Source organism: Anthonomus grandis, chromosome 1, assembly GCF_022605725.1.
Source record: "Anthonomus grandis grandis chromosome 1, icAntGran1.3, whole genome shotgun sequence".
Lineage (NCBI taxonomy): Eukaryota > Metazoa > Arthropoda > Insecta > Coleoptera > Curculionidae > Anthonomus > Anthonomus grandis.
Window position 1 is genome coordinate 53,303,173 of NC_065546.1, and position 25,782 is coordinate 53,328,954.

A 25,782-nucleotide genomic window follows, 5' to 3' on the forward strand; every position below is an offset into this window, starting at 1 on the left:
ATAACTTTTTTTAGGTTAATTTGTTTTTAAGTTATGGTCATTTTCGTAGTAGCTTTTGGCATTGCATCTATTGGTATCATGCGTTTGACCTTATCAATGACATTTAATATTATTTCAAGGTTATATTCGATTTTTTAACTGGACATATTTTTTTTAATTTAGCATAAAATTACAAAAATTTTAATGTTTCACATGCCATACTTTTATTTAAGTGTTTTTAAGATACAGGGAGTTGAAAATTGCACTTTTAATGACTTCAGGAGGCTCCAGAGCCAATTCTATTAAAGATAGAGAAAAACGAATTTCGCTTTCCTATCTTAACTTTCCAATATCTATCTTTTAATATACATGTCAAATATGACACCCGCCAAAAATATCTGTCAAAGATTTTGACAGGTGTCATGCATCTCAAAAGATGGGTGTTAAAAAGTTAAGATAGCAAAGTGAGCTCCGTTTTTTCTCTATTATTAATAGTATTGGCTCTAGAGCCTCTTTAAGTCATTAAAAGTGCAACTGCCCGTATCGTAAAAACAGTTGAATAAAAGTATGGCATATGGTACATCCCAATTCTTGTAATTTTATGCTAAATTCAAAAAAATTATAAATAATATGGTGTTCCACTTAAAAAATCGAATATGGCCTTGAAATAACCTTAAATGTCATCAATAAGGTAAAACGCATGACACCATTAGATGCAACGCCAAAAGCTACTACGAAAATTACCTTAACCAAAAAAAAATTAACCGAAAAAAAGTTATAGACGCGTTTCGATATTCTTTCTGCGGACACCCTAATATAATATATTTTTAAGGGTGTCAATTTTTTAAATAATTCTGATTAATACGGATCAATTATGCTCCAAAAATATGTTATATTATATGTTTGGAGCAATAATAATTTATATCTACTCTTAAGAAAATATTTAATTATTTATTATATTCTTAAGAGTAGATATAATTTTTTTTTGCTCCAAAAATATTATGTACTTTAAAACATGATGTAATAATAGCTGGTAATAAAATTTTTTTAAGAAAGTAGTTTTATAATTTTATTCTACAAATAATATAAAGAAATAGACCAGCTTCCAGTTTTAATTTTTCTGTTAATTTGTAGAAATAAAATTATAAGTTTAAATTTTTGCAACTATTATATAACTATTATATACATTATTTTTGGGATAGGTAATATATTTTTGAAGCATAATAATTGATCCTGATTAAACGTTATTAATCAATAAAATAGCATCTTTAAAAATTATTATAGATACATACCTACATATTTTTTATAAGATATTTTATAAAAAACATACCTACCTATGTATTATAGTATATGTAACTACACATACTTATAGTTATTTTCTTTTTAAATGGGCCTACATAAAAAATAATACAATTTTTTTCTATAAATCATTATTTAATTATGTTTAAACAAAGTTTTAACATAACAAATGTATGAAATATTATATTAAAAAAAATATTAAGGTTAAAATAAAAAATCAACAGTAAATAATTATAGGAACAACGTAATAATATAGTCCTACAAATAAATATAAGTTTGGCTTCAAAAACCTTTCTCGAAATCAATTCTTATAAAACATAAAACATATTTACATATAAAAGAAATATGTAACAAACGAATAAAAATAACTTAACACAGGCACATTCCTGTAAATCCATCAGTCTTTAGGGATTCTTATATTATATTGAACTTAAAACTATAAAGAGCATTTTAAAAATATATCTACATAAAAAACAAACAGTGTCTCTCAAAAGAGTCTAGTAGTTCCCAGACTTCTAGACTAAAGAGTCAGTACAGTGTCTTTAGACAGTGTCTTTCTTCTTCTATTGGCGGGGGTGATAAATTGGGCATATATTCATCTTCAGTCAGTGCCACATCACTAGTAATTTTTTGTTTTTTTAAAGGAATGGTCTAAAAATAAAAAATAATTTTTGTTAATTAGTTTTTTTGGGAATTTTAAATCATAGATATTTTTTCAAAGGCCATTTTAAAAATATGACTTATTTATTATATTTAGTAGGTATGCAAGGTGTCTTGCAAATTGCTAGTTTACTTTTGGGGTTTCGTAAACTAAGTATATACAAAGAGATATAAAAAAGTTTCAATTGTGACAAAGTTGTGCATTTTTGCTTATTATAAAATGAAATTGTAACACCCAAAAGTTAAATAAACATTAGAAAATGTATGTATTGTATATGTCCTAAATATTCATACTCACATTGCAAACAACATCCTCTTTATGGAGTTGTATATATTTGACATGTACCTTAAAAGATAGGTACCTATTAAAAAGTAAAGATAGGAATGTGAGATTAGTTTTTCTGTTTTAAGAAAATTTACACTTTTAAGAAAAAAAACACTGTAGAATCCAATTGTAAAATAAAAATGTCAAAGGCATATAATTTTATCACACACAATAGAAAAGCACCTTTCTCTTTGAAAAAAAACATATACTCTTATAAAAGTATTTTGTTACTTTAAACAAAGAGTAAACTCAGTAATTGGAAAAGAAAATTTCTTTCTGCCAAGAGCATATAATTTTGACAACAAATATTCACTGTTCTATATAAACGGCGTCAGCAAAATGGAGGCTACATGAGCTAGCATTACATGTAGCATTAATTTTCTAATAATTTTACCCGTAAGTTAAACTAACCTATTATAAGCTAAAGGACTGGAAAAAATAGAATTTCTGATGATGCATTTTTGAAAGTTAATATCACAAAAGAAAGTAAATTACTAAATTAGTAGATTACTCGCACTATGCACTCACTATACACGGTACTTTGTGTGATGTCGCACGTCGAACCCCAACTGAACACTGACTGAACCCCGAAACTCGAAACGATGAAATACACAAAGTATAAAATATACAAAGGAACAAGATAATCATATTCGCGTATGACAAAAATCGATATTTTGTTTTAAAATCATAAGATCTTGTTAAAAGTCCCATGCTAGCGGCAAGAATACCGGCTTTGTCAATAAATCATAATATAGCAAATGAATCGGGGATTTGATTGAAAAACTTTGGATCTCTTGAGGAAAGAAAAATACTATTAGTTTATACTCGGCGGTTTTGCTATAAGAAAAAAAAAGCCAAGAAACCCATTACTTTGCCAGAATCCAGATATTTTTTTCAGTGCATCTTAAAACTCATGTTATCCTGGGCAAATGGAAGCATGAGATCTTCTAGAATGGCACAATATACAAAACGGTCCATTACGCCCTCTATTTTCATTAATGGACCCATGCCAAACTCCGAAAAAACACCCCCAAATCATAATTTCACCTCCTCCATGTTTCGCATATTTGGGGTTGAAACGTTCGTTGATCGTTCGCCTCACCTAAGAAATTCCATCAGATTTAAAAAGTTTAAAACGACTTTTACCGGAATATAGTACCGTTTTCTATTTTTGAAAAGACCAATTCACACGTTCTTTAGCAAAGCGAAGTCGCCTCTCTTATAAACCAGCTTCTCTTAGTCTTCGTTTTATGGTACTTACAGACACAGACACTTCAGATTTTTTTTCTTTTTTTATACAGGATGCCCTCATAACAGGGGATTAGTAGTTATTCACTAGTAGTTTTGCGTCTCCTATACCACTCTTTGGGACTGTTTCTGAAGTATTTCTTTTGTTAAAATTGGAAATAGCCCTTGATACCATACTATTTATTCAAATTTAAATCTTTGGCAATTTTACAACGTTTTTCACCTTGCCTAAACTTTTTATAAGATTTTTTGTTTTATTTGTATGGATTGTTACTTGCAAGGTTAGAAACGCTGGTGCCCCAATGGATGACACAAACCTGCACTAATTACACCAATGGTCTGTAAATTCGACCCTGGTTCCGCACTCGTGCTACATTTTTTCCCCAATAGATTTCACTATTTATGTTTGCTGGGATCCTCGTTAACAGACTGGCGCACACGTTCAATATTTTCGTTGGATCTTGCTGACCTTAGGCGTCCAGACGGTTTACTAATAGGGGTGTTTCCAGTGCTCTCGAACTATCTAACCCAATATTTTATTAAATTTGCGCTTGGGATATCTCATTCTTGCTATAAGAATCATTACTTCTTGACCTTGCGAACACAAAAGGCACGTAAAAAGCTCCATTGCATCTTGTTTCTCTCGAACTTGCGTATTCCGCCAGATCACTGATTTAAAAAAGGAAAATATTTCGGAGACCCTCCGTTACGTAATAAAATTATTTGACACGCTGCAGTTTTCTGACAATCCGAGAATTAATATTAATCTTTAAAACTCTAAATTACGAGACAGTTTTACCGCTAACCGAAACTCTTTATTTTTACTCTCGACACGTGTTTCGCTAACGATGTTAGCATCTTCGGGAGAAGATTAAAATTTAATCTTTTAAAGGTTAGTGGTAAAACTGTCTCGTAATTTAAGCATCACACCAAAGGTTCCAACCATAGGAGTTTTAAAACTCTAGTAGGTACACGACTATTGACAATCGTCCGATGCAATTTTCTAAATGTTAATTATCAAGAGAATGCCGATAAAAATGAAAGGTTGATTCTCAAATAATTTTATAATTAAGTTTTAAATAGGTACAATATTTTACGATATTAAGAAATTCTGCCCTTCGTCAAAATATTTCCGTTCTTTATATTAAAGAAAGGCTCAGAAAAGTCTTTTGAACAGAAATAGAATATTTGTGCTTGCCCTTTTAATATCACTAATGTATATCTGATGATAAAATATTTAGTTGATTAATATTTTATATGGCTTACGCTTACCCATGTCATCCTCTAGCAAAAAAGGGGCTGTTCCCGTAGGATTTCTCAATGTACTTTATGTCTGTCAGTTGTTTCCAATATTCGCTTTTCTTTTTGTTATATTGTATGTGCTTATAATTTCTCTTAGAATCCCAGTATAATATATTAGACAAAACGCAACCAAAAATTGATATCGACGGACAATTTTTTCGAATACTGTATAATACCACTCTATAATGAAAATTATATTATATTAATTCTTTCTGATGTATATCAATATCAACAGACCTTATGCAGTAAAAAATTGCTAATGGAAATTAAATTCTTCATATTTGGTTTTTTCATAAAAAAATTTCAAACTATTATAATAGGGGAGGCCACCTAATAATGTAAAATGAAAGTTTGTGAACCAAATTGTAACAAAAAAATTGTACAATATGCATCTGGGGCTAAATTTTTTTTAATTCTATTTTTTATTGCCAATATATTTTAAAGATGCAGTTTCAAAATAAAAGTAGTAGAAGTGTTAAGCAATAATTTATGAACGAACATATAATTATGTGAAAAATAAAGGAATAAACCATACCTTCTAGTAAAAATACCCTAGTTAATTGTAATGAGGATTTTTTCGGGTGTTTCCGGAAATAGTCCGATATTTGAAACGTTATTTTAATAAGCATCGAATTATGCAACTTCCCGCTCCTCCTCCCTCCAATTTAACCGTTCTTGTATCTTGATGGTAAAAATTAGGACTCCTATCGTTTCTTTAAAGGATACCATATCTTATTAATAAATAATCAAGAAGCTTTGAAATAATGTTCGAGCTCCGAATTCTGAGGCTAGGGGTCCGATTAATTAACTAAAAGTGGACAAGAACAAATACGTTTTTCTAAAAAAAAAATCTTTGGTTCCATAATTATTATGTCAATCAAAAAGCGCAATAAATTTGAACTAAGAATGGGAAAAGGTTCATGGTGTAAAGATGTTTTCCTCTCTTCATTTGTTTTGGGGCGATGAAAATAATATTTTTTGATAATTAAAAAACGCAATTGCTTTCAAAGATCCAGATCAAGCCATCAATGGAAAATTAGAAACCCGTCTACACTCTTTTTCGGCAAAAAAGTTAATATACATATATTTAGGTAAACAGTCAAATTCCACAAAAAATGCTGTGTGTGACCTGTTATTCCATTTTTTGAGTTTAAGTGCGAATGAAAGTAATTGAATGAATTCGTAGAGTTGAAATAGATTAAGAAGGTTAAATGTTAAAGTTAATACAGTTCCTTAAGCTGCAGGAATGCATTGACAAATAGGGTTATTTGTGGAGGAGTCAATAATAGCACCATGGGTCAAGAAACTCGACAAATTATAAAAGTAATAATGTATATAAAAGTATATTGTTAAATACCAACGGGGTTGCCTTGGATCTCGTATTTAGTAGCTCAGATTTAATTAGTGTCGAACGTGCAATAGACAAGATTTTTGAAAATAGTTTACACCATACAGCAATTAGTTTTGACCTTTGTTGTGCAGAAAATTCTGATGATATGATATATTATTGTTTTTGATTGTTTTGATGAATCAATTGTTTTTGGGAGAGACATCTATTGATGTCTTAGCTTCAATTTTCTATAATGTGATCTACTCCTCGATGGAAAGGTTTATTTCTCTAAAGAAATACAAAAGTTCTTCTTTTTCATATTGGTTTTCTTCAGAGCTTCGCAGTTTGATCATAAGAAAGAAACAAATTCACAAAAAGTTTAAAATTAGTAGTCAACAGCAGGAATATGATGAATTTGTATTTTTGAGACATCAATGTGAGACTTAAGACAGTTGTGCTTTCAACAATACATTAATAAGGTGGAAATAAATCTCGCTGGCAATCCAAGGTACTTCTGGTCATATATTCAAAGTAATAGAATTGATTTTAGCCTTCCCTCCAGAATGACATACAATAACAGGATTAGTATGAATATCTCGGATACTGCGGATATGTTTGCAGAATACTTTTCATCCGTCTATTCGGATGAGCAAGTCAACGACATACCATCTTTTGATTTTGATAAATCAATTTGTCTGAGCACTTTAACTCTGTCAACGCAGGATGTTTAGGAGGTTATTATTTCCTCTAAGAATAAGCTCTGCGCTGGACCAGATGGAATTCCGGCATTTCCTGTATCGGTTTTGTCCTTACAAAACCGATACTGTTCATTTTTAACAAATCTCTAGGTTCTGATTCCCACTCTCTGGAAGAGGAGTTTTCTAAAACCCATTTTTAAATCTGGTAGTAGAAATGAAATTTCCAATTATCGTGCTGTGTGTAACCAATCTGAGTTGCCAAAGCTGCTTGACTGCCTGGTCAGTCATAGGATTGCCTGGAGTTTTAAATCTTTATTTAATCCTGAGCAATTTGGATTTATAACAGGCAGATCTACTGATGCTAATTTGGTGCTGTATATCAACTACCTCTACCGCTGCTTGGAGAAGGGTCTTCAGGTTGACTCAATATAGGTATACAGATTTTTCCAAAGCTTTTGATCGGGTTAACCATGGGGTACTCTTGCAGAAGCTTAGGGCTTTATTGTGGGGCCTCTTCTTCAGTGGATCTCGAGATTCATCAGAGGTAGAACCCAGATTGTTAATCTTGGAGGTCTGAAATTTTGGTGCCATCTGAGGTGCCACAGGGCTCTCACTCGGGCCCTGTTTTCTTTTGCCTCTTTTTGATTGAATTAGTTTGGAAACCTGAAAATTGTCGTTTGCTGATGATGTGAAGCTATTTAGGCTTATCACATCCCTTTCTGATGCTGTGCTCCTGTAAAAAGACCTTAATTTGATCTTTGATTGGTGCCACTTGAATAGAATGTCCCTTAATATCAACAAGTGCCATAAGATTACTTTTTCTAAGCAAAGAAACCCTATTGCTTTTCTTTATAAAATAAATAATGTAGCAATTGGTGTCAAAACAGAGGTTTCTGACTTAGGAATATTTGTTGACTCCAGGTTGTCTTTTAAAAGTCACATCAATCAGGTGACTGGTAGGGCAATGAAAATGCTGGGTTTTATTCAATGGTCTACAACTGATTTGTCTTTGTTTACTTTTAGATTACTTTATTGCTCTCTTGTTAGGCCCATCTTGGAGTATGGCTCAATTGTGTAGTCCCCGTCATATAACTGCTACATTGAGCAGATTGAAAAGACTCAAAATAAATTTTTAAGGGTGGCTGCTTTTAGATGTGGTTACAGGAGAAAGGAATATTACTATCAGTGTGTTAGGGATAACCTGAACTTACCCACATTAGAGTCATGAAGAACATTACTCGACTTATGTTTTATGCATAAGGTGAGTTTAAATGCTACTATAGATTGTCCCGAGTTATTGTCTCTTTTTAAACTTAGGGTGCCTTCCAGATTGAATAGAAAATCAGAAATATTTTCAGTCCCATTCCACCATACAATTTATGGTATTAATGAGCCAATTACACGAATGGCTCGAAGTGCTAATGGTCTGTCAGGACAGATAAGCTTTTTTTACTCTAGGATTACATCTTTTAAGGGGCAGTTAAAGAATATTATTTCATAGGGGCTTTAATTAATTAACTCATCTACACCTTTCATTGATTTATAGATAGTTTTGTATCTGAATATATATGTTTGTATAAGTATGCTATGTAACACTTTTTCCGTAAATAAATAAATAAAATAATCTTATATTTCCCCCTTCATATACAGTGCCTTTATGTCATTAGGCTTAATAACTCTGTATACTAACTGGTAATAATGGATATTTTATCAACTTTATGTTAACAAACTTTGGTATATTAAATGGATACCTCAAAGAGTAACTCTACATTAGACTAAACAAGTAAAAAAGTGTAGATAAACAGATTTCAAAGTTCAAATTACTTTATAAAAGTAACTGTTTTGAAATCTTTCACAAAATTCATATTTGACTTATATTTCTTGCGGTACCAAATAGGTACGAAAAAAGACTGAAATTTTTAGGATGTTTAAAAGTGTCGAAAGAATAAAAATAATTTTTCTCTATGGAGCTAAAGATCGCAGAATAATCAGAGGATTAAATGGTAGGCAGAAAGAAATAAAAAATTTAAAGAAACAAGATTTTGTTTGCAATAAAAAACATACCTAGGAAACAGTTGTAGATAAATAATGCTAAATCGAGGTAGTGGCACAGTTTGAAATGGATTTACCTATGCCAAAGATTGTTAAGTTGACAAATATTTCTACTGGTTCTGTACTACAAAGTTTATATTTTTGTAAACTGGAGATGAAGATTTTGTTAGAATTAGATTTTTCGTCCCAATAGGTCTTTTAACTTTTTTTTTGACATTGTTAGGCTGCATGCTTGGATTTTCATGCCCTTTAAAATATAGTAACACATTATAGGGGAGTCATTTGACATACTATAACTGACATTACTATACTAGAACTTTTTGCATATAATATTCTGATTACACTACAGCGTAGCAGTGAATACTAACGTTTAAAATATGATTTAAAAGTATTTATATTCTGTATATATTACCTGTCCCCATTTTTTCAGGCTACAAAGCGTTAAGAGGTACCTATACAAAAGGATTAAATTAATAAATATTATAAGTACCTACGCTTATGAACGACCACGAAATTTAGCCAAACAGAACGGAATACCCCAGTTTATTACTCTATACATTTCTGAAATAGAGTATAGTCTATGTTTGAGACAGATTAAATAATATCCATTATTACTACACATTTTTGCTGACTATTTCTTTGTACGTCAACTTATGATATTATTTGATATATCAAGGTGAGGAGGTGATTGATAAAACTCTATTAAAAGCAAAACTAAACAATTATTCAGAAATCCATTATTATAAAAGAAACAAAAAAAAATCATTAAAATGTTTTAAAATTTGGATATCACTTTTTGGTTCACGTAGATGCCTTTAAATGCCCTAGTTAAGAAAAAATGCGTCAGGCATTATAATTTAGAAAATGTTAGCTTAGCAATTGCTCTAAATTTTTTTTTTTGTTTTTCAGGAAGTAGGAAGTATCATTGGAAAAAAAGGAGAAATTGTTAAACGATTCAGAGAAGAAGTAAGTGGGATATTAAAATATTTTTTATTCTTTAGTCTAGTATATGAAAAATTATTCGACTGGATAAAGTGAGTGGGTTTACTAGTATGTTGTAAAAGTTTACTTTACTTTTTAAGTCTTTCTCAAATTAGTGTTTTCCCGTTGTGATTTTACGCTGAAATGCTTCAGCATAAAATCATAGGGTGTGAACGAGCATATACGTTTAAAGAGAAAAAAAATAATCAGAACATATTGTTAAAGAGTGCAATTGAATGCGTTACTTCAGTTAGATGTAGATTAATTAGTGGCTTTAATAATGGGTTAATAAGAGTGGTATGAATAAAAATGAAGTACCTTCTAATACTACAAGTATTAGCATTTTTTATGAAGTATGTACTTCAAATCTGAGAAAAAGCTACATTTTAAAGGAGATACTTTTTGTTTTTCCGAAACTTACTATATCAAGTAGTATTTACTAAAAGTGTACCTACTTCTTTTAGTAGATCCTACGAATTTTAAGAGAAATGTAGTACATGCTTGACTTTTGCGAAGTTGGTATAAGTGCTACTTTAGAGAGAATACCACAGAATAAATCTTGCGAATCAATACCTCATTGTATGTTTTTTCTGCTCATCTTTGTTTTTCGCAACATTATATATTGAGTGTTCAATAATCGTTCTATGCGCAAAGATTAAAAGATAATAAGGGAATGTTATTTACACTCTAACATGCTCTTTATAGGACTGCATAGTCAAAGTCAAAATTGCTTTATTAGTCCAAAAAACCTACATATTTTCATTGACAGCTGATCGGAAACAAAGCTAAAAAAATATAAATACAACAGACTAAGCTAAATATTATTAAATATAAATATTATTACATATAGATACACTATAAAAACATGAGAAAATATTACACATTATCTATCACTATGTCATAGGGATTATCTTAGGGCATTAAACAGTTCTCAGAGCAATGTGTATTATGATTATACAATTTACATCCCTCATATATCAATGATCTGTTTACCAATGTTATTCTGGGCTTTGGCAAAGGTTATCTGGAGACCAGTCGCCTCACATGTCGTTGGTTAGTTTCTTGGATTCGAATATGGTTTCTAAAAATAAGGGTTGAGCTTTCGAAAACAAAGAGAGATGTACAAGATTCTCTTTGGTTGTATATTTGCCATTTTAAACTACCGAAAAAGAAGGGACCTATTTGTGTTCGTAAGCATGTTCCACACTACATACTCAAATTACAAAATAAATTTTATCATAGTACTATTAATGACTGAATACGCAAATTATGTTAAACATTTAAGGGCAATTGCATTAGGAGCATTAAGAGCAGTAGTTATGAGCTTTCGGTGTAATATACGCAGATTTTATATATATTTTTTATAAGCAAGTTGAATACAAGCATAGTTTGGACAACATGATAAATATGTTCTATGTACTTGCTTTCAGATGGTAATTTTATTTAAATAATTATAAATTTGTATTGTTTTTTAGTCTGGGGCCAAAATAAATATATCAGATGGTTCCTGTCCAGAAAGGATTGTCACAGTAACAGGATCGACCAACTCTATATTCAAAGCTTTCACTTTGATTTGTAAAAAGTTCGAGGAGGTGAGTTATTTTAATGTGTATAAATATATATAGTTCGAAACCATTTTAAATATACAGCCTTTCCAGGAAAGACCTTGCATTAATTTTTGAAAAGGCCGTTCTAATTTATTTATGTTTAAAAACAGAAAAAAAACAATGGTAAAAAAAATCTTTTCACTAATATAACCAGTTTACTAGTATTCATTTTACACCTTTTAATTAAATTCAAATTATACCTGCATTTTTAATGAAAATATCAAAATTCATAGGGAGTGTATAAAAACATCCCCCTACGTCTTGGAGTAGACCCATAAAAAAACTATTTTTTTTTCAAAAATTACTCTTTTGTAATAAAAATATGAGTATATCCAATAATAAATCCTAATAACCAAATTTTGATGTCCTTTACACTTTAAAACTACGGACTGACGTTCACATTTATATGTACATACACTGGTGGCCAAAAGTAGATTGGCAACTACTTATTTTTCAAATTTGTTTATATCACGGTTTAGGAAATGATAAATTAGGTGGGACAGTACCTGATTAAAAAACAACGAAGCCTATTTGTAATGTTTAATTATATTTAAACTATTTATTCATAATACCCAATTTTATTTAAAAAAAATTAAAAAACTAAACAATTTTCAAGTGGCCAAAATTAAATTGACAAATTCAAAGCTTACTAAAATAAAAATAAGTATAGAAAATTTAAAGGGTTTTATTCAATAATGCGTTGCATAGCCTCTATTTCTTCTCACTTCCACCAACCTTTTGGACATTGACCTAATTAAATTGTCAATATAGGACGTGTCAATGGATATCCAGCATGCCTTCAAAGCTTCAAAAAGTTCTTGTTAATTTTTGAAATTTTTACATCGGATGTGACGATCAATGTAATCCCAAATGTTCTCGATCGGATTTAGGTCCGGTGACTGTGACGGCCATTTGATAACATTAATTTTTTCTTGGGTCAACCATTGCTTAACGACCTTGGATGCGTGTTTCGGATCGTTATCATGTTGAAAGTAGTGGTTGAGTGGCATAACTTCATCAGCGTAAGGTACCATAACATCCTGCAGTATGTCTTTATACATGAAACGATCCATCGTGCCTTCTATCAAGTGTAGTGAACCCATCCCATAGCCCGAAAAACACCCCCACACCATTACGGAACCACCTCCATGCTTGACTGTGGACACCGTATATTTGGGATCATACATTTGGTTCACAGGACGCCTAACATATCTTTTGCCATCCGAATTAGACAAATTGAACTTTGATTCATCATTAAAAATAACCTTTTTCCATTCGGAGACTGTCCAGTGAGTATGTTATCTAGCAAAGCTCAATCGCGCCCGTACGTTTTTTAAACTTAGCAGTGGTTTCTTTGCAGGGCGTCTTGTTTTTAAATCACTATATTAAAGTCTCCTTCTAATGGTACGACAACTGACTGAACCCACACCTTCTTCTTCCAAATGCAGCTTGATTTCTTTTGAAGTTGCGAATGGGTCAATTTTTGCTTTTTTCAAAATTAATTTGTCAACACGACTAGTGGTCTTCTTTGGTCGGCCAGTTTTTTTTAGAGGAACAACACTTCGACGGAGATTAAAATTTTTTATTATTTGACTTCAAAACAGAAAATTTTCGAGCAATATCCTGTTTAACCCCTTTCAGGTAATCGTCGATTATTCGCATTTTTATATCGATCGATAAAGTTATACCACGTGGCATGGTGAATATTTTTCAAAATTAATAGTAAGGAAAGTCAAATCAACAGAAACCAATGCATAAAACTCAGAGACTGAATAAATATGTTGTTTGTCAATCCAATTTTGGCCACCTACCAGTCAAACAAAATTATTGGAATTTGATAAAAAAAATATTGGGAACAAGTGCAAGCAATAAAAATCTATGGAATTTGTTTCTTCAAATTATGTTGTTTACATTACTAATAAGCTCAACTGGTTTTTCCTTTGCTTCAGATAAAATATATCCATAAAAATGGAATTTGTCAATCTACTTTTGGCCACCAGCGTATATGTATCGTTAGCGAGTCTTATGTGAAGCATATAAATATTTTTTTCCATTTAACTCACCTGCTATATGAATAATGGCTATCATCATATTCTCACCTAGAAAAAAAAGTTTTTTTTGCTTCTGAAACTTATTTCTTAGGGCTAGTATGTTTCTTTTGTTTAATAATTTAAGAAAATACTCGTCCTAATTTAATAATTGTTCGTATGATACGAATTTTTAAAATAAACTCATTAAGACATATTTGGTATCATTAGTTCTAGTTTTAGCACAGTATGCTTATGTAGTTTAAAGGAATATCTGATTAATTTGATTATACCCGTAATAACAATATTTTAAACGTCATTAATATTCCACGTCAATATAGTTATCATTTTATTTATCATTATTATATCGATTGCATCCAGATTTTGTCAATAGCGTTTGCCTTGAACATTACAAAAAATATGGACAATTTATGTATGCACGCAATGTTAAGCACCTGCTAAACTGTGTATTGTGCTAAAATTTAATTATAGAGTAACAGTTTCAAGGTATTTCTATACAATTTTTAAATTGGATAAGTCCTTATAATGCTTACGTTAGTTAACAAGTATATAGGTAACCAGGTAAAGTATAACACGGTCAGTCGAAAAAATCATTAATTATGTTGTAAACTGTCCAATAACATAAATTACCTTTCCAAAAAAAGTACCAGTAACGGCCCGATCGAGCCAATCATGACTTTTAAATATTAGGGGTAATACATATTGTTAGTCTCATTTTTAGTTTCAATTACGGCAAGAAATTGTCTTGTATCATAATGTGTCAAAATTTGTATTTAAGTATATTGATGATTAAATGTTTTAACACCTGGTTTTGTTTTGCACGCAGTGGTGTTCGCAGTTCCAGGACAACTCAAATAGTAGCAGCGGTGTGCCAAAACCTCCAATTACTTTACGATTGATCGTTCCTGCTAGTCAATGCGGCTCACTAATCGGGAAGGGAGGATCCAAGATCAAGGAGATCAGAGAAGTTACTGGTGCCTCTATACAAGTAGCCAGTGAAATGTTACCCAATTCTACGGAAAGGGCAGTTACCATATCGGGAACTGCAAACGCTATTACTGAATGTATTCATCACATTTGTACGGTTATGTTAGAGGTAAGCTATAGGTAAAAACCATATTACATTATCGATTCATCTTGGTTCTTATCCGATAGAGCCCTCTATAGTCACCACATTGTGTTGTATAAATAATATGTTATTAAAACATGCCATAAAAAGATCCAGTTTAAAATAATAAATAAAAACTCTAAATCTAAGTATCAGTTAACCTCTTAAATGCGGTACTTATGGTGACACGTTTCGCCTAAAAGGTATAATCAGACCTATTATGGAAAACCTATTTTTTTCCCAAAATATAAAAATTGAAAAAGAAACACTTACCGACGTTCAACACAACATTCACAATATACACATTTAATACGTAGTAAAATACTAACAGTTGTTAACCCCTTACTGCATAGTGGGTCATATATGGCGCAATTACTGTCCCTAAGCCTCACCCTTATAAATCAAACCTTAATCCAAAGTATTTATCAAAAAGCATGATATGTTCATATATAACACAAATTTCATATAACCGGTCATGTGACGCCATCTCAATACAGCAAGTTGAAGTTTTATGAAATTTTGGAAATGGCCGTTGTATTTGTCAGGTGCTTCTAAGAATAATGAAATATGATCTTCAATCATCGGAGTTTCTATTGAATATTTTCATTTAAAAAAATATCCACATAAAGGTGAGGCCTTCAAGAAAGTGATCCTGTAAGTATTTCCTTATATTTTGGTATTTTTTTGCCAAAAAAATTGTTTGTCATATATGCCACAATATGCAGTTTTTTGCGAAACTGTCATAGACATGGGTCTATGGCTCAAAAATGAACCGAAAATTTGCTAATTTTGCATTTACATTTAATTGAATAATTTAAGATTCGCTTATCAAAACTTTTTGAAACTTTGCACAAGGGTTTGCCAGATTGGTCTCTTCAAAAAGTTATCTTACATTTTTCTATAAAATGTACAGGGAAGCCAATAATCGTGTGAGTTCTGAACGTGATTTAGTGGGGCTAAAAAATAGGCGTGATAAGGACTAATACATGTGAATAAAATGACAGGTACTTTCGTAATTATTTGGTTGCTCAAACCTCTTGTTCTTGAATAACTTTGCGACAAACTAACTTCCTCAATTTCTTAGTTACCTTTTTTTTCTTTTAACTCTTTTTTTTATAATCTTTGTTACATATAGTTTTTTTTCTCCATAACATCTCCTCAAACGCACTATTTAATTTTTTTTTCTTTTATTTTTGTTTTTACTTATTTACACAGGTTCTAATATATACATTAATTCATGTCCTTGGTAAAGGTTTCACATATAAACTGTAGGTCGCTGTTGGCTCATTTTGATGATTTTTCTGCGGAATACTGTTCAGGGGATTTTAACCTTATTGCAATTACTGAGTCATGGCTGACTCGCGATATTGATAGCGATGCTGTACGCATCCCTAATTACCAACTAATAAGAAATGATCGACAAAATTATAGAGGTGGCGGTATTGTTTGTTTTGCCTTTGTTCAGAGCAGAATAACTTATGAAATTCTTTTGTCTGAAATGTATGAATTTTTAGAAAGCCTTTGGTTAAAAATTAATATTGATGGTGAACCGCATATTTTTGGAATAATTTATAGACCTCCAAATTCTAATATTCAAAGTTTTTTCTTAACATTAGAGGAAACACTAATTGATATGTTTTCAAGTTTTAACCATATAACCTGCCTCGGGGACTTTAATATTGATGTTTCAAAAGCTTATGACAACCATGCACGCCAATTATTATCTTTGTGTGAGACTTTTAATCTAAAGCAGGTTATAGCTGAGCCGACTCGTATTTTTAATGGTACCAGCTCTATTATCGACCTTATTTTTACTAATCAGCTAAATATTTTAGAGAGTGGCATTATTAACTCTACGTTTTCCGATCACTTTGGCATTTTCTTTTAATTTAGTGGTATGGTGTCGGAAGTGCTTCCTAAGGTCGTGACCTATAGACCCCTAAAAAACTTAAATAACTTCCAGGCCGATCTAGAGGCCATTCCATTTCATCTTATATATGATTATCAATATATTGACGACAACGTAAAATTTTTAAATACCAACCTAATAAAATTGTTTGATACCCATGCTCCTGTTAAAACATTTACAGTGCGAAAAAAGAGAAACTCTCCTTGGTTGACAGACAATATAAAACTTCTTCAAAAACTAAGAGATAAAGCGCTAAAAGATTTCAAAACAAGTAAATTGCCTGCAAAGTGGGAGTATTACAAGCAACTTAGGAACTATACCACCACAGCCGTTAGAGCAGAAAAAAAAGCTTTTTATAGAAATAAATTTAGGAACTGTACATATGGGGAAAATGGAGTGAATTAAGAAAAATATTACCTATAAGCAAATACAGATTCTTTTAAGAATCCCGATAATTTCAACAATTATTTTGTTGACAGCAGTAAGGTACCTAGCAGCGATAATAGTCAGGAAATAATTAATTTTTATAAAAATAATTCCCTGCCCGTTTCAAATTTATTTTTATTTCGTACAGTGAGTTATAATGATATATGTTCTATTTTATTTAGCATTAAATCCAAAGCATTTGGTATCGACAATCTTAATATAACATTAATTCATATGTGCTGCCCTTTTATAATACCTTTTATATTGCATATAATTAATAAATGCATTGAAAGCAGCTATTTTCCCAAATGGCAAGAGGCCTTTGTGATGCCATTGCCAAAGGTAAATAATCCAACAAATTTTAATCAGTTTAGATCCATTAGTATTCTGCCTACATTTTCAAAAATTCTTGAAAGAATCTTAATGATATTTTGCCCCCTAAACAGTCTGGGTTTAGAAAGAACTTCAGTTGTGCTTCAGCAATGGCGGATGTTATTGATGACATCATAAGATCTAGGGATGATGGTATGATTTCTGCCCTTGTTCTATTGGACTATACGAAAGCCTTTTATTTTGTTAATCACGAAATTTTAAAGTCTATATTTCACTATATAGGTTTTTCTGATAAACCTATTAATTTCATTAATTCTTATTTAAGCGGTAGGGTGCAGCGAGTCAAGGTAGAGGAAAATGTATCTGAACCCTTGGAAGTTGATAATGGTGTGCCTCAGGGTGGTATTTTAGGACCCTTATTTTTTATTATTTATAGTTTTAGATTTTATTTATTTTTTTTTTTAAACTGCCTTTACCATTTTTATGCCGACGATGCTCAGTTGTATTACTCTTTTTTGCCAGAAGATGCTAAAAATGCGGAAGCAAAAATTAATCAAGACTTACAAGCCATATGTGATATTTCTTCAAAGCATTTTCTAAAATTAAATCCTTCTAAGTCGTCTGTAATGTTTATTGGTAATAAGCAAAAAATTAACCATATTTTAAACAGCAACACTATTAATATTAAGATGGGTGATGCTAATATTCCTGTTGTAGATAATTGCAAAAGTTTGGGCTTAATAGTGGATAGTGATTTGCGATTTCATCAACACGTTTCTAATGTTCTAAAAAAAGGGTATTTTGCTTTAAAATTAATTTACTTGCATAGGCATTATCTAAGTGAAGATATTAAAAAAATGTTGTGTGACTCTTTAGTGCTGTCACAATGCAATTATTGCGATGTTGTTTACGGTTGGTGCCTAGACTATAATGACAGGTGCCGATTGCAAAAGCTTCAGAACTCATGTATTCGCTTAATTTTTGGCATACGCAGACATAATCGCGTTTCCCATAGACTTTCCGAGCTGGGGTGGTTAAATATGCATCGTTGTTAATGTTATCGTAGGGTTGCTCATTCATTTACTTTTTTTTATAAAATTTTTAAATACCGCAGTCCACCGTACCTATACTTTAAGATTACTTTTAGAAATGATGTTCACCATTTGGGCTTAAGAAGAAACACAATTCATATTCCAAGACATAAGACTCAATTATTTAAAAGGTCCTTTTCCTATAATTTTGCATATCAGATGAACGCTTTGGGCATAAATTTTGAGTTGGGTTTGGTGTCTGTTCAGACTTTTCGCAGGGGAATGATGGTGCGTCTGATGAGTCAGCAGCTGTCTGCGTAAAATATTGAAGGGTCAATATTGTTAGTTTGGGTATGGGTGGAGACTGAAAATTTGTGTTTAGTGTGGGTAACTAATGTGCGTGTTTTTCTTTTTTTTTGTGAGAGGTACTATGTTAATGTTAATGTTCTAAATTTTTTGGGTAGGTGTGTATAATTAAACTTAGTCTGTTACAAGCGTTTCTACATTTTTTTTTTCTAGTTAGTTTTTTTAAGTTTTGGCCACAATGGTAAAGACCAGAATCTGCCTTGGCAGAATTCTGAATTTGTCCGTCTTTTATTTGCATAAAATAATAAATGTGTATTTCTTTCTCTTTTTTTATGTAGTTATGTTGAGTTTGCAAATAAAAAATATTTATTATTATTATTATAATTATTATAATTGACCCCCTTAAAATGTACATGCAATTTCCTATGTTCCGCTCGGCGACGCACCACCCTGTATCGGCATAAGCGATAGTGTAGGTGTTACTGACTGTTTTAAAATAAAGAAGAGGTTCCATATTACAACCTTCTCTATTTACTAAGACCTTTATATATATATTGAATGATTTTTTATGTATTTCAGTCCCCCCCTAAAGGAGCCACCATCCCTTACCGCCCCAAACCTCAAGTCGGCGGTCCCGTGATCCTAGCCGGCGGCCAGGCGTACACCATTCAGGGCAATTACGCTGTACCCGCACACGCTGACGTAAGTACCCCTCTCATTTCTCCTCTCCTTACGGCCCACTCTGCCCCACACCACCCCCACCCACACCCCCATCATCCGTTGCTGGGCGGGCCGCCAACGTTGCACGCAGTCGCGCCGCAGCCACCCCCGGCCGCCCTCTACGACTTCAAGAGTGGCACCACGCCACTGCCTACGCAAGCAGCCGCCCTGCCGCCCCACCATCTTTTCCCAGACGTAAGTTTATCGTAATGGTGAACGTTTCGTGGTGGTTATACTTATATATATATTATCGTCCCTCTTTTCTTGCTGCTAAATGTGAAATGGTTTTTCTTCCTTCAAACATCTCCTACTTGACTTGACTGTGTTCTAGTGCCCCTTGCCCCTCTAGCGGTAGTAACTCCTATTGTATATTATAACCTAGGTCACATGTTATGCAGGAATGCTATCCATGTTACCGTATTAACTAGTTCTGAACCTAGGAGCTTATCTCGCTTCAACCCTAGTGTTATGCAGATTCCGTTATGACTGACATTGGTCTTATACCTTATATAATTTAAGTTTTGTTGTTTTTTAAGAGATTCGATTAGCGTAACTATTAACTAATAAAAGGGCAGTTCATAAAGGCACCAATGCTACCTAAATTAATAATACTACTAGAAGTAGAAACCCGAATAAAGTCTCAGGTAAAGAAAGTTGCATATTCTGGAGCCTAAATTTTCATTTGTGTCCGACATTCAGGGAAAAAGGTAGAAATGCCAAAAATTGATTTTATTAACTATAAAACTGTCTATTTGATAATTTCACCCTATTTTTAGTTTTTCAGATATTGTTGTTTGTAGATTCGTTAGAAGACTGTATCCATACCCTAGGAATGCCGATAAATATACTCCCTGTTCATTTGCCACCTTTTTTGTTATCACATATATTATATAAACTAATTTTTAGGATATTGTATAATGAATAAACTCTACGGTGGGGTGTGGCTTGTGTGTAGAAATAATTGGTATCAAGTTTTAGATATAACAATAACTGAGTTGTATTGTTAGCATGTCGTTGTTACAGGTGGCAACATTAACAAAAAATCCACTTGCTGGATTAGCCGCTCTTGGATTAGGTGGTTTGGCGCCAGCGAATACTGGAGGACTGAACCCCGCAGGTATGGCAAATGTATTTAGTCTCGAGGATAAAATCATTTTTAACAATTAATAAAGTAGTACCTATTTTTTAAAAAACAATTTTTTTTTACAAATTGACGCCTTAAGATAAAAATTTAAAAAAAAACGCCAACACGTTTTTAAATATATAGGGTGCCATATAACTTAGTGGCTTTTTAGTCCGAAAACCAACGATAATAACCAAAATAAAGAGTGTTATAAGTTCTTCAAAAAGGAATACGGGTTTTTGGGGGCGAGAGGTTCGATTCGATTCAATGGTTATTTTTGTGTATATTCTAGAGGGCGCTGTCAACGACACGCCGAGGTGACAAAAACATGTACAACTTTTTTGAGCCTCAGTGTACATGAATTTATTATCATGCTTTCAATAAAGATTAGGCTTTAAAATGGTTTACTTTTGTCGAGTGGCTCAGAGCGACCGTTTTCTAGATAACTGAATCATCAATTTTTAATGCGATCTAAATAAAAAATGTATGTTATTTACAATTTACATTTTTTGGAAATTCAGTTTTTCATTTATGGAGTAGTAAATTATTCAAATAGACATACAGAGCCAATGAGTGCTAATCGAAACTAACCCAAATAAAAAAAAAATAATAATAATGAGAAAGCGCCATTTCCTGCATTATCGAAACCGTGACTTTTAAATACACGTAAATTTTGCAACATTGTGTTAGTAGGCTTTAATAGAAACACATTAATGTGGGGTTTTTATTTTAACGCACAAACAGTGTGCCGGCGAAATGTGTATAAGTTTCCAAATATCGCCGGTTAGTAAATCAACGATTTCTCAAATATTCCATAAGAGAAAAAGTGCACCATTAAAACAAAGTCTTTGCAAACGAAAGGTCACTACCAGCATGAATTCAAAATAAATATTTAGTGTCCTATTAGCGGTAATTAATGTCTGGGACCAATAGAGTTACCATCGAGTTTAAACGGCGAATTATATTTAGATTTTCTACCAAATAAGCTGATCGAGCTTATGGAATATATACCATTGCATTTACGGAGACGCATAATTTTCATGCAGGATGGTGTTCCTGCTCACTTTTCCAGATCAATAATATTCTAATCAGGATACATGAAATCAGTTGTTTCTCAAGACACAATCAATATTTGGGAAGAGCTACTGGAAACATCCAGATTACAGCAGAATATTTTTAATGTCACTTTTTCAATAAACGGCTAACTACGGTGTATTTAAGTTAACGAAGACCATTTTGGGCATTTTTTTCAACATAATAAAAATTAAATTTCAATTGCTGTTTAATCACCGTTTTGTTTTTGTTCCATATTCTTTTATGTAATCATAATAGTATAAAAAATAATTATTTTGTAGTTGTAAATTGTTGTATTCAACACTTATTTAACAATTAAATTAAGATATTATGCCTTTACAAAAGATATGACTATGCTGGGCACCTTATTTCCATACTATTCATTAATTACCCAAAATAAAAGATGTAAGCATTCAAAATTCAATTATCTTAAAAACTGAGCGATTCGACAATATCTTTTTTGAGTAATATTGATGGAAATCTTAATAGTTCTATGAAAAATCCAAATACATTAAGGCACAAAAAAGTTGCACATGTTTTTATTCAGTCGGAGTGTCGCCGAGAGTGCCCTCTAGGATTTACACATAAATTAACATTGAACTCAAGTTTCTCGACACCAAAAACCTTCTATTACGACATTTCGTGCTGATATTTTTCTTTTTGTATAAAATATTAAGAAATAATGAAAATAAAATTAATACTTAAAATATCCTGTATCTCGGTTATTATCAATTTTCGGACTAGAGAAATTCTGTTACATCATAATATTTTCAACCAAAGAATATGCTGTTCCTCTATGTCCACTAACTTATGGGACACCCTTATAATTGATTTCTTATTCGCTGTTTATTATTAATTAATACAGAGTACGGCAGTGGAATGTGACAGTAATTAGAAATTTTGTTGTAAAAATAAGTAAAAATCTGAAAAAAAATTCTCATTGAACGCAGTTTTCAATAGTTTATTATTTTTTGAAGATTACAGCTTTTAGATGTTAAACTTTCATTCATTTTTCTATATTTTCTCGAAAGTGTTTTATAACGGCGCCTCGAAGTTTTCCATCAACCACTTCTTATTTCCTCAGTTATGATGTTCTTTAGCTCATCTAGTCTGCTTGTTTAAATACACTTTAGACTTTAAGTACGCACATAAGAAACAATCTGGAGCCGTTAAGTCTGGTTAAGTAGTAAATAAGGAGAATGGTCTGGCCAGGCAAGATTCTGGAAATTATTTTCCCCAAGAAACTCCAGGACACCACGTTGATTTACCGGCCATGTCTCTATAGCTACTAAACTGCATACATTAACAAACACATCAGTCATAAAAAGAAATCCTCCATCCATTCATGTCACATTCCACTACCGTACCCTGCCGTACACTGCCGTACCCTGTACTCCAAAAAGTGCTTTTAAAGAGGATAAATCAAATTTTATATCATGAGGGTTTTTGCATTTAGGTCGAAATAAAAGGCCTGATGATCAAATCTTATATTTATCTATATGAGATGTGTATAATATTCATAAAAGGGATTACCTATGCACACATTATATCGGTGCTATAACTATTTTTTATCTGAAATTCGTTTTGTTTATATTTTTTTTTGCATATCTGTTAGAGGTTAAATAGTAAGCATGTAATAAAGTTTATTGTTTATCAAATGTCACCTGTCACTCTTATAATGTATGTGTCGAATCAAGGGCCTCCGTATACCTTACATTACAACGTATAATAATATAGATTTGTATATCAACACAGTAAAGGGAGATGACGCTATATTTTTGGGTTTCTACTTGATTTGTAGAACCAATGGCCATTTAATCATCGCACAAAAAGGATTCGAATGTTAATCCGTGAACCTTGCACTGATTTAAAGCTTCAGCGCCTCAACGAATGGACCTGTTACTGAACATGAATAATTCATAATTTTTAGAGCTTTAACAGTGAGATTTCAAAAGTATTTAGTGCTATTATTAAGAAATTTATATATTGGCAGCAACAATAAATCAATATATTATTATTAGAATTAGGTAAAAATGGCATACTATTATGTTATGTTCAGTCATAGAGAAATGCATGAAACTTCAATTTTTTGTCACAATTTCAATTTGGATTTAAACAAAATAAAAGTACAGAAAATGCCGTCAATTGTACTACAAAACAGATAGGAAAGTATTTTGACTGTGAAGAGGTGCACGGCACCTTTTTTGGACCTCAGCAAAGCCTTAGACACTGTGACACATGATGTTCTGTTAAAAAAAACTGGAAAATATTGGGATTCGAGGGGATCCCTTACAACAAAACTGTTTAAAAGTTACATTAACTAAAGAACATAAAAGACCAAAATAAATGGATGTGTCAGTTTGCCTAGGTTGGTAGAATATGGTGTGCCAGAGGGAAAATTATTTAAAAAAATTATTTTTTGTTTTAAATTATTTAACACTAAACTCAGAAAAGCCAAAGCTTTTCTGTAGATTCAAGAACATCTAGCACATTAAAAGAGATAACATTACATGAAAACGACTGTGGCATAACTGAATGTTCTTGCACCGAGAAAATAAAAAGGCAGACCAAGGTTAAATATTTAGGTGTTATTTTGGATGAAAATCTAAAGTGGCACCACCATGTTAAGTATATTTCCACTCGAGTTCGGAAATTTCGTCAATTAAGATAATGATGAACAAGTAAGACCATACTGAAACTTTTTATGATTACCCAAAATATGTTCTGAAGGTAATGTTTAACAAACCAGAATTATATTCCTCGGATATTTTATTTAGAGAAGCTAGATTGTTGCTATAAGTAAATCAAACTTGCTTGAAAGCAGTGGTTAGGCTTCTGTGTAAAAATCCGCGCTACTAGCATTACATATCACACAATCAGAACACTAGACAAGCTTTAAATAAGAATGTAACTATCCCAAAGACCGCATAAACTAAATGTCAAAAAACTTTAACATATACCTCAGCAAAAATCTATAATCAACTTCCCGTAGAACTCAACTAGAAACAAGAAATAAACTCTATAACAAAATTTAACTTAGAATCCAACGACTGGATATTAGATGATAACGTCACTTGGTTAGTATGATACACATAGTACTGTTTCTTTTTCCTGTTTTTTCCCTTTCTTTCTCCTAATTTAATTTTGGGAACACTTTTGTTTATACATTATTTTCTTAAAAATTGTTTTTATTTTAATTAATTAATTTGGATAGACAGGAAATGCACACACAGTATTTTTCAAATACCATTGTGTATTGGGTATTTTTAGCAGTTAAGTAGTTGTTATTTTATCATGTTATAATGTATGAATGTAATATCTGCTGAATATATTATATTATATATGTTAAAAGATTACATTCGGTATACTAAAAATGTAAATAGATAAATATTTTATTTTAAGTTAGAAAAAGAGGGGTTAAGTAAATGAGTGCAAAAATGCCACGGAGTATTATTAGTAGGGAGTATCCTACTGTGGTTTAATAACTGATTTTTATTTAATTCTTAATTTTGGGGTAAAAGTCGGTCATCTATGCACAAAAACAAGAATATTTCTTTCAATATATATAAAGTATTAGGGTTTGATGAACATTGAATTAAATAAAATAGATCTTAAAGGGTTGATTATTTTACCTACAAATAACGCTCTCAAAAACTAGTATCCCTAACAGATTATTTTTTGTAACAAGAATAGGTAATATTCAATTGATACACTAGATATGCAAGCATATAAAATCGTACAACAACTGACTCTTTTAGCTCTTGCTGCGTTGGCAGGCTCCCAACTCCGCACCACACGCAACCAGCAGAACTCGAACCAACAAACCACAGAAATGACCGTACCCAATGAATTGATCGGATGCATAATTGGTAAAGGTGGCACCAAAATCGCCGAAATTCGTCAAATTTCGGGAGCGATGATTCGCATATCCAATTGCGATGATCGTGAGACTGGAAGTTCGGACAGAACAATCACGATTTCTGGAGCTTCGGAGGCCGTCGCTTTGGCGCAATATCTTATTAATATGAGGTAAGTGTATATTTAGCGGTTTGTTCGTCATTGGGAATGTTGCGATATTTGGTTTGTATTGTCGGTGTACGACGCGGGCGGCCAGATAAATATTTAGCTTTTTTTCTAATTTTATTGTAAAACTTTTACGACAAGACATGTTAGGTACCGGTACATGTGAATCGCGTTGCAGCATATACATGCTATTTTAACGT

General features: G+C 31.9%; 1 protein-coding gene across 4 annotated transcripts in view; it reads left to right on the top strand.

Moving 5' to 3' along the window:
* Nucleotides 1–25,782, top strand: part of LOC126737308 (poly(rC)-binding protein 3) — a 145,736-nt gene that overhangs the window by 73,577 nt on the left and 46,377 nt on the right. For 2 of the 4 annotated variants that reach the window (XM_050442162.1, XM_050442152.1), the window contains exons 3-8: nucleotides 9,803–9,859; nucleotides 11,350–11,466; nucleotides 14,356–14,625; nucleotides 19,222–19,557; nucleotides 20,386–20,479; nucleotides 25,318–25,588. In XM_050442162.1, the coding sequence (XP_050298119.1) occupies nucleotides 9,803–9,859; nucleotides 11,350–11,466; nucleotides 14,356–14,625; nucleotides 19,222–19,557; nucleotides 20,386–20,479; nucleotides 25,318–25,588 (1,145 nt within the window). The remainder of the gene's footprint in view (nucleotides 1–9,802; nucleotides 9,860–11,349; nucleotides 11,467–14,355; nucleotides 14,626–19,221; nucleotides 19,558–20,385; nucleotides 20,480–25,317; nucleotides 25,589–25,782) is intronic. The other 2 variants (XM_050442179.1, XM_050442172.1) reach the window with 1 other exon arrangement.